This window comes from Lissotriton vulgaris, chromosome 3_1 (assembly GCF_964263255.1).
Source record: "Lissotriton vulgaris chromosome 3_1, aLisVul1.2, whole genome shotgun sequence".
NCBI lineage: Eukaryota > Metazoa > Chordata > Amphibia > Caudata > Salamandridae > Lissotriton > Lissotriton vulgaris.
In genome coordinates this window covers 1,426,070,565-1,426,081,028 of record NC_141689.1, presented here as the reverse complement: position 1 = coordinate 1,426,081,028, position 10,464 = coordinate 1,426,070,565, and the positions used below count along the sequence as shown (strand labels likewise).

The following is a 10,464-nucleotide window of genomic DNA, read 5'->3' as shown; positions in this document are numbered from 1 at the left end:
TTGCCTGGTTACCAATCAGTATTTAATTTTGCCCCTTATGCATTTTGGTACACTATTGCGATGATGTTTGTTCGCGTTGGGTCCCGGTTGTTCTTAGAGTAGAGTAACTACTGGACTTGTCCTTGCTGCGATCTAGACCTGTGGTTCCGTTTTCCTTAAAACTCAGATGTTTGCAAGCCAGGTCACTGGAGTACAACTCCAAGTAGTCACGCAGCGGCGTGTGAGGGTTGACCTTCACCACCTTATCCGTCCAAGCGAATCCTTCTTCCGGGGAGTCGAAGAAAAGAGAGCCTGATTGATAGCTCACTCTCAGCCAGGCCAGAAATAATAGAGCGTATGAAATATTAAGATTGCGCAGGCTGACCTTTGCCTCTGTGAAGGATTGTCAATTCTGCTGAACTAGTTTAGTGTAGTCTGGAAAGATCAATATGCGGTGGGAGGCATAGGAAAGTGAGTCCTTCAATCTGGCCTGTCGCAGGATAGTGTCTCTGTCATGGTTGTTCAGGATTTGGGCTATAACCGATCTCGGCCTTGCGCCGGAAGGAGGTTTTTGAAGTAGTGCCATCATCGCCCACTCTATAACGAAGCATGGAGATAGAGAGCCAGGAGGGAGCCAATCCATGAGCCATTTAGTGAGGAATTTCTCCATATCTTCTCCTTCGCAGCCCTCAGGAAAACCCACGAAGCGAAGGTTTGATTGGAGAAGGCCAGATAGTTTATTTCCAACAAGAAAAGCTGCTGATAAGGAGGTAAAATACACAAAGGATTTGGACGAGTATTTTAGCGGGGTTCTCTGAAACTGAAGACTTGAAAGACTGTGGTGAGATGAGCACAATCTTTGAACTCCACACAGAGATAGGAAAGGTATTGTCCAACTCAATAATACTTTCATGTGATGCTTCAACCATATCAGATTCAATATCAGAAACGCTTCAGAGAAATTGGTAAGGGCAATGAAGAAAAACATTTCAAATTACATACACATATATTAAATAATCTAAACAGTTCCTCATCTCTTGATTCATAATATAGTTAATGACCAAGGAGCTTTAGTGCAAATTAAAGCAGATTATCAGCATGATAATATAAGAACCTAGTGATGCCCCATGACAGCACTGTGTCAAAGATAGACTAGACACCAGAGGTCAATGTCCATGAAAGAAGAAACCCTCTCAACCTAGGGAGTGTTTCCCAAATATTCTTCTTTAATGAAGACTTGACCATGGGTGCCTACAAATAATTTCTGTGTTACTAAGGCAGGACTTTCACCATTGACCTATAGGTAAGAGGTGACTTGCAGGGGAAAACAACAAATGTATTTATCTGCTGTTTCTTATTGACTCAGAAACACCAAGAGAAAAGGCAGCATTGTTCTCTGTCACTGTTCTAGCAACAATATATACGCTCCCACAAATACTGCTAAAGTGCCGCAGGTAAACCACTTTGCTAGGTTACACCTTTCTTGCATCAGTGTGCTGACTCAGACACGTTACAGTGTGTACGCACAAATGTTCAATATTTCTTGATGCAGAATGATGCTAGAAATGTAAACCAATATACGTTCACCATTTTCAAGACTCAAGTTTCCACATCTGTATGGACTCCTTCTTCTGTGCCTCCAACTTCTTGCCTCTGCCAGTTGTCTACACTTGGTGTCACAGTCGTCAGACAAACATCAGTAATAACAGAACTAGTGCAACTCGTAGGACAATAGTATTTGTCAGAGATAAAGATCTCAAAACAGGAATACACTGGTCCAGAGAGGTAACTTCGACGAGGTCTTCATTCACTTTCATTTTAATTTTTGTGTGTGACACATTTGTCAGGCGCCTATCAGAGACCTGTATTATTTCTGATCCAGTCCCGCAAGGCAGTGATTCGTGAATAAACTCCAGGCAAATTTGGTTCACCACATCCTTTTCCCCAACTCACAATTCCAACAAGGTACCAGGGATCTGTAGAGATTGTCGTCACCAGTGGCCCCCCAGAGTCACCCTGCAGAGGACAAAAACAGCAGTATAAACCTTTTCAGAAAAATACAGTATATCCAGAACGATAAAGTCTCAAAGCTCGTGCATGCAATCTCTTCACTATTCATAACTGTTTGTAACTGTTATCAGTATTCATGTGCATTTCTTCAGTGCTGACGAAAATTCAGGATCTGGAGCACTGGAATTGTATGTCTACTCCTGACTGGTGGCGAAGCTCCTATTTTTGGGAAGAAAAAAACAAATCACATGACAAAAAAAACAATGATTGATCTCAGAAGACTTTTTTAAAAGTAAAAAGCCAAATGCATTTCTGCGCTGCTTTCAGTTGTGAAACATCCACCGCCCATGAAAAACTCAACGTTTGTGATATGGTCTGAGCCCGGTGGGCAGCCCGCTGCATAAGACTGCCAGGACTCATCTTTATTGGAAGTCGACTGAGTGGAGTTAAAAGGTAAAGCCTCTGTAAATATCAGCTGGGAATGGAGCAAAGCGTTTGAACTAAAAATCCTACATTTTTAAATTCACTTAAAGCAATACATTAGCCGCGCTAAATAGTTCACAAAGAGGTGTATCGTGTGATGTTGAAGACATGGAGCGTTGCACAGCTTGCTAAGTACAAAGCATTTTGCGTGAGTATAATGCATTTTAGTGCTTTTCCCCAGGTCAGCCCACAAATGCATTGTCACGCATAATCAGCTCCAAGACACATTGCTGAAGACACTCTGCTGAATTTGTTTGTGCCCCAGTATCTCAGAGTGCGCCCAGACACGAGGTAACGGTGGTTGCCATGGAAACATTGTTTTTTTTGGACCTGGTTTGTCAGGCTCTGCACTCACATGCCCCTCATGACATCTAGTGCTGTGACTGACCTGCAAAGTGAGTTGCAGGATGTCATTGCCATTATCTTTCTGGATTGTGCCGTCCGACTCCGAAAACATAACAGACTGGATGGCCTGCTCTGCACTCGGATGGCCACAGTGCATAAGAGACATCCATTGGAACTCTCAGCAGATTGCAGTACTCGGACAGCTAGCGACAGCGCTGCACCCTGGACCGGTATCTGAGCAGCACCGTCAGTACCACGCCTGGCAAATTCCCAAGGCTCGGAGCTCTGCTCACTCTTCTCTGCACAGCTGCAGTGGCAGCTGATAATTTTACCATTGAGAGGAGGTGGGGGGCCACACGCGCACACATACACACTCGCTGACAGCCTGACACCCATGCATCCACACACATACCCATTCACAACACTCACTAACAAATACACATAAATTCATTCATACATGCATCACATGCACTAAACATACAAACAAATACAACTTACCATCACCAGGGGCGGCTCTAGGTTCATGGTGGCCCTGGGCAGGGAGCGTAGGTAGGGGGCCCCGGAAGAGGGGGTCCGGGTGGGGCGGAGCGCGGAGGCCAGTGAAGAGGTAGGGTCATGGTGTTTGGAAGTTTTATAGAGCCAGAGGCCACCTAATCCCTGCCAGGGGCCCCCACACAAATATGTATCCATCCTCAGAGGATTACTATATTAAGGATATATATTGATGTGGTGGCCCCTGGGATTTGGTGGCCCTGTGCAGGTGCACAGCTTGCACATGCCTAAGGCCGGCCCTGCCATCACTGTATATAGGGAAGTCTCGTAAGTCCCAGGAGGGTAGGAACTGCTGCCTTCCCTCATTGGAGAGTGGGTAAGAGTCCCTCACTCGTCATAGAGTGGGAGATGGTGAGTGAGACTGCTGACCTTTGCCCACTCTTTGACAAGATGTCCTGATTGACACTCGGCCCTGGGCACTTCAGTACTTAAAACTAAAGCCCCCAGGTGCGACGAAATCAGTGTTGCTCACCCTCGCCACGAGGGGGAGGGCCTCGAGGCACTTTTGTCAGGTTGAGGAGGTCACGCCCATAGGGCTGTGAAATCCTCAGCCTGGCAGAGCATGCCCATTTAACACATGTCTAAATTCTGGCTGCCTCACCTGAACAAGAAGAGCGTCTATCAGGCTGATCTTTGCTCAGCCTAACAGACATTTTTCTTGCTGGGAAAAAGGTGGGGGGCGTGGCCCCTGAGTCAATTTGGATGGGTCGCTGCTGCAGGTATCCCTTCATGTTTGGTGAAGAAGCACTGTGAAAGTCTGCTGATAAAAGATAGGCACACTTCACCCTAAATGAGAGAATTGTACACGTTGAGAACAGCCCTGAGCATGTTAATAAAACAAGATAGGTGTGCACTGACATTGGGCCCAATATACAAAGCAGTAAAGCTACACTCAGAGCTTTAGCCTTTACCCCTATAAGTGAGTGTAGGTTTACTATTTTCTGGGATTCACAAATATTTCTAAAAATGCATTTAAAGCTCTTTCTTCATGCACATTTAGTACATGTATAGCTCCTGGCTGCCTGCCCTGAACAAAAAGATTGTCTGTCAGGCTGACATTTTCTCAGCCTGACAGACATTCTTCTTGCTGGGAAAAAGGTGAGGGGACGTTCAGGCCATATCGACGGCTGCTGCACAGCTGTCTCAGAGCAGTGGACAGCGGGCAACCCAGTGCTTAAACAAACAACATAACCCCCTCCCATAGCATTATGTGGATTGCTCTTGGCTTCCTCAAGGCCCAGGAGTCACGTCAAGTGAGGACAGCATTGAGGTCACTTTCACCACTGATCTGTTTCCAGTAGTCAGTGTTGGAAATAAAGATATCTTATGGGGTTAAGACACCTGCTGTAAATAGTTTTGTGTACCCAGTGAGTTCCCTGGGATGCTAGCTGAACAATAACTCTGGTGGTTAATGCACTTGCTGATGGGGTATGTGTCCAGTCAAGTCACAGCTGTGACTTTTCATAAAATAGCTTAGAATGTTAATGAGCCTGCTGCAAAGCACAGCGTGTAATATGCAGGTCACAGACTTGTATTTTAAGTAGATAGCACAGTGGCATTCTTGTTTTGCTGCAAATATTCTGGTGTGACCTACAGGTCATTTTAGCTTAGTGATTTATCAATCAGCATGAAAGAGCCATACACAAACTGTAAAGCTGAGCCTTAAATATTTCTCGATGATTCATCATTCTAAGTTTACTTACAAGGCTTCTTTTTGGAAGTGGTATAGACTTGACATTGCGTGCTTTACCAGTGGTTATTAGTTTGATTTCTTGTATAGACAAATTACATCTGATGTTCTTACAGTGCATGCCATAACTCTTACAAGCATGACTGGGAAAATTAAACAGTTTGCCTCAAAGGCTAGTGACCTCACACTTCAGGAACTTTGCATGAGTTTAAAGCCAGGGTGTTGAACCAATTTTAAGACTCGGACTGCTGCCATCAATTTTACATTACTGAACTCATAGGGATTCTGAAAAATTCAAGCCTCAGACAAAGAAAAAGTGTTAAAAATGAAACACATTCAGCAGGAGAGTGGTAAAGGTGTAGTAAGTAGCTGGTGTTGCACTGAGGAGCGCACTGTCATGAATATACTATTAAAGCATGGTGGAGTAGAACTTTGACCATTATTGGCAGCACATGTTCCATTGAAATAATCACTAAATTTGCACAGATGTAAAGTTTTACTGATAAAACTATATAGCGCACAAACAATAATGTTTGGAAATTGGGTTTTAGCTATATTTGTCGTTTGTGGCTCACCAATAAAAAATTATTGATTTGTTTTCATCCTGTTAAAATCTTTGTTTCCATCACGTTTCATAGTTGGGAAAAAAGTGCTTAATTTGTGTTTTCCTAATTGTTTATTTATTTTGAAATATTTGTACAGTTCATTTATAGGTATCTACATTTGTTGTGTATTAGAAGAAAACAAACACAAGGAGATGATGGATGGAGCACTGAAACTTTCCAGACACTCACCCCCAGTCATAGATCTGGGTTCTATCCATCATCGTTCTTCAGATCACTTTGCCACTCCAGTTCAGACCCAGCTATCTGCAAATCAGTCTTGACCCTGTGTCTCATGGGAACAGATCAGCCTGAACTGCAAAGCCAGGTCTTCCCTGCAGGCTAGCCTGAATCCAGTGGCAAAGTGAGCAAGGGACCCACGTCTGGGCATACCCTGCCAACCCAGGGCCAACAAAGCAAACACAAGGAGATGATGTATAGAGTGCTGAAAACTTTCAGACACTCACCCCCATTCTTGTTTCTGGTTCAGGGAAGACCTAGCTTGGCAGTTCGAGCTGGACTGTTCCCATCAGGAACAGGGTCAAGACTGATGTGCATATAGCTGGGTCTGAACTGGGCTGGAAAAGTGAGCAAAAGAACAATGATGGATTCAACCCAGACCTGTGACAGGGGGTATGTGTCTGAAAAGTTTCAGTGCTCTGTCCACCATCTTCATGTGTTTGCTTGTTCACCCTAAGTTGGCGGGGAATGCCTAGAAGGGGGAACAGCGTTTACAACGCAGTACCTTTACGACGCAACCATTACAACGACTTGCGCTGGGGGGGCGCTCTAGGATAGAGAATAGTTTTAATTTACTATCCAACACCTTCCCTACTATCCACGGGGACTGGAGTTGGAATAGTAAATTGAACTATTCACTATCTGCGCCCCCAACGCAAGTCGTTGTAACGACTTGCGTTGTAAAAGTTGCATCGTAAAGGCATGCGTTGTAAAAGCATGCATTGTAATGACGTACATCCGCCTAGAAGTGGGTCCCTTGCTCACTTTGACACTGGATTTAAGCTAGTCTGGCAGATCAGGGGTGATAGAGCGCCATATTATTCTGAAAATTGTAAGGGTGTATTATAATCACCAGTAGTTAGCACCCGCATATTTAGAGGGCCATGTTAATGTGTGATTATTAGAAATGTAGTACTAGGCCAAGAATGTTGCAACATGTAGTAGCGTGCTCATATTATTTGGAGACTAATGTAGTGCTTTAACCGAGAATATGCCTTATGTAATACAGAAATTATTGTGTCTAAACTGTTGCATTAGGAATAAACGTGCCGTATTAGAAGCTGCTTGTGTAAGTTGTTTATTAATGAAAACATGTGATGCGCTAACATGAGAAGGCAAATGCCTTAGAAATATAATGAAATGTAATGATTTTGGAATGCTTAATGTAATGCTTATGTTGTAGTATTAGAAATGCATTTAAACGTGTAAAGGCCTGAAACATGAAAAAGCCAGCAGAGGCCTAACTTTATTTTCTTAGCTTAGCTAAAACATTATGGGCTAAATTGTATTTTTCCTTGGGAAAAGGCTCCTGTTCGCAGTTGAATTTCAGATTGTAACTTGCAAGGTTGTTTCTCATGCATTTCAGTTGCAGGTGCAAGGACACAAAGCTTGTTAGGTAAAATAATCCATTGTTTAGGAGTTAGGTTGGTAGGAGTAAGAAGGAAGGGAGTGGATCGGAATGCAGAGATGCTACATTTGGCGGAGAAGGTGCCTGGACCCAAGGACACAGCAACGGTTTCTGGATGAAGTTGGGGCTTGGTGGAAAAATCCAGGAAGAAGCACCTGCCCAGAGGGGTGTGTTCAGGGCATGTTTGCAGTCTTTGGGATTTTGTATTAGGTACAGCACCCAGAGGGTGGAGAGCAGATTTTGAGGCAGAAGAGGAACAGAATGTAGTCTTAGAGCAGAGTTTGAACAAACTGGCAGGAGAGGGGTGTAGGAAGGAGCATCTTAGAACGAGCTCTGTAGCTTAGGCTTCTTACCTATGGAAAGTGAGTGTACTTCCTAGGACAGACTAACCTTTTCTTTACCTTGGTTAAATGCAGTCAAGACTTCAAGCAGGAACTGTAATTGTATGCCTGGTTTTTATCTTGAGTCGTCTGAGACTTTTGCGGAGGTTCATGTTTGTATTAGTGCCAGTTTATTTTCTGAACCTCTTACTGAGGTACTTGTATGTCCAGTTGTTCTAGGCTTGGTAATAAATCTTTTACATTTTACTTCGTAGTCAGTGGTCCTTTGAATTGAGATGGATTTGGTTGTTGAAAAATTGTCATAAGTATGAAATTAGTGATCTACCCTTTACACTTCTTAGCAGGCAAAAAGATTCAGTCGACCGCGGATTCTTAGGATTGGTAAGATAAAATCTAGTTACGAATCCGGCGTTACCAGGGGTGTTACCCTGAAACCAGTCCCAAGATGTTTGTTTCCGGTTCAGGGAAGACCTGGCTTGACAGTTTGGGCTGGATTGTTCCCATCAGGAACAGGGTCAAGACTGATTTGCATATGGCTGGGTCTGAACTCGGGTGGCGAAGTGAGCTAAAGAACAATGATGTATTCAACCCAGATCTGTGAATGGGCGTGAGTGTTTAAAAGGTTTCAGCGCTCCATCCATCATCTCTCCCTGAGTTTATTAGAAGAAAACAACATCCTGCAGCCTTCCTACAGCAAGATTGTTTCATAGTGCACTTTAAAAAATCCTTACATTTTGCAGTAAGAGTAAGGAAAAGTAAATACCAATCTCCATGTTAAAAGAATAAGCAGCAATTTGTCAGACGACTAGACTGCCATTTGACCTCTGTCTTTGAACGAACAGCAAATGTGACAAGATAAAAAAAAAATCAAATCATCTTCAATGCTCAATCACCTTCACAACTACTGCGTGGGTATATTGGGGGAGCTGCAGACCCCGCCGCCCCTACTTCCAGTGCCTATGCTTCCAGTACATCTGTAACATTGGCATAACCACTAAATAAGCTATGCAGAACATCTTTCATTCCACATCTTCTTCAAAACATACATACATGTGTTATATCCTACTTGGTGTCAAATGGCAGTAAAACATTTAACTTATACATAATCCCTCTAGTTTGAACACTTTATATTATCTTTGAAAAGTCCCTCCACAATCTTTGCCTTCAATATTGTTTAGAAACTTTAAATTAGAGGCAAGTGAAGGTAAAACCTTTACCGGCAACTTGGGCAAATTGGAAAATCCTGCTTCAGTAAAGCTTGGTAAAGTTTTACAGCTTCTCCTAACTGCACCATTTAAAGGGTTTCCAGGCATTAGCCCACACAATTTGGCTGTTTTTAGACTCAGGATGTACTATCGCCCGCAGGGAAGGAAATCCTGCACCTGGAAAGCAGACAGAGAGGGAAAAGTATAGGGAGGCTGGGGTTGGTTCTGGACCTCTAGATCACTGTGCATGTGGTGCAGGATAACTCACAACCAGGGATATTGGCAGAAGGGATAATTTGACAGAACTGGGCATAGGTTGGGGCACAGGATGTTCCGATGACAGCAACACTGATGGGGACTGCTGTAAAGTGGAAAAAGGCAAACCAGTACCTTTCATGACCCTGGACAGAGTGCTAATGGTTTCCCATGGCTACACGAAGCTATCTCAATTTTAAAATACTACTCAGTAAACCATGCATAGCTGACCTTTTTCTTTCCCAAAGTTGCGAGACAACCTAATTTAAATACTCTCACAAGATGAAGCACGGGTAGAGATTTGGGGTACATTTGGGAAGGAAACTAACCTGCAATAACCCTATCAGAAATAAAGAAAAATGACTAGAGTGGAGGCCCTTTCCACAATCACGTTAAAAACTTAGCACAGTGATGCAAAATGAATATATGTTGCTGAAAACTCCTGCATGTCCACGTGAAGCGTGGACAGAACACTTTGTCAGAGAATTCCAGGAACCATATCTTTAGGGAATTGCCAAATGAACTGCAACCTTGCAAGAAGGATTATGCCTAGGATGCCTTGATGTGGACTTTTCTTTTTTTTGCTCGTATATTGATGATGGCAACCGACCTTTAAAAATGTGAAAAAGGCTAAGTCACCAGCCCGAGTAAGGCTTTAAAGTAACCTCGCTCAAGGCTAAAACAGCCTATTGACAAACTAGGTATCCATAACCCTAAGTCATTTTCCTATAAAGACATAGCCCCATGTGTATTGACTTTTACTAATTGTTAACACACCCACAACAATTGTGTCTTTTGTACATGTCAGAGGCAATGTTGTCTTTTTCTTTTACACATATATCTTACTGTTTGTCCCTGGACACATTCGCATTTTTAGTTTGTCTGCAACATTTCACTGCATTATGTGCCATATAATAAAATTACAATTGACACAAAAAATGTAAACGTTGTTTTTAATTTACATGACAAGTCGCTGCCACCTTAGAGCATTTTGGGTATAATGAGAATAAACCTCCAGAGGCAGTAGTTTTCTTTTTCAATTACATTTGCAATGTGAAATCCTTTCGTTGAGCAAGTAGAGTGAAACTCTTTACCACTACCACCAAACATTGAACCAAGCAGGGGAATTCTCTAAAAACCTTCATCTGGCCCAGTTTTTTTCTGACATGTTGTACAATCTTTCTAATCAAATTTTCTTTTCTGTTATGTAACTTTTGATAGAGGAGTTTTAAAAGATCATATTTAAGAAACTAGGAGGGTCATTTATACCGTGACAGGCAGTGGCACAGCCTGCTAGGTTAGGAGATGCTTTCAACTCTGCCCCACTTGGTGGAAACGAGCCGGCTGCAGTTAA

The 10,464-nt window shown here is 43.0% G+C and overlaps 1 protein-coding gene across 2 annotated transcripts in view; it reads right to left on the bottom strand.

Moving 5' to 3' along the window:
- Positions 1 to 1,808: 1,808 nt before the first annotated feature.
- TMPRSS11E (transmembrane serine protease 11E) overlaps positions 1,809 to 10,464 on the bottom strand; it is a 395,553-nt gene continuing 386,897 nt past the window's right edge. For both annotated transcript variants that reach the window (XM_086961914.1, XM_086961915.1), the window contains one exon: positions 1,809 to 1,995. In XM_086961914.1, the coding sequence (XP_086818040.1) occupies positions 1,834 to 1,995 (162 nt within the window). In that variant the 3' untranslated portion in view covers positions 1,809 to 1,833. The remainder of the gene's footprint in view (positions 1,996 to 10,464) is intronic.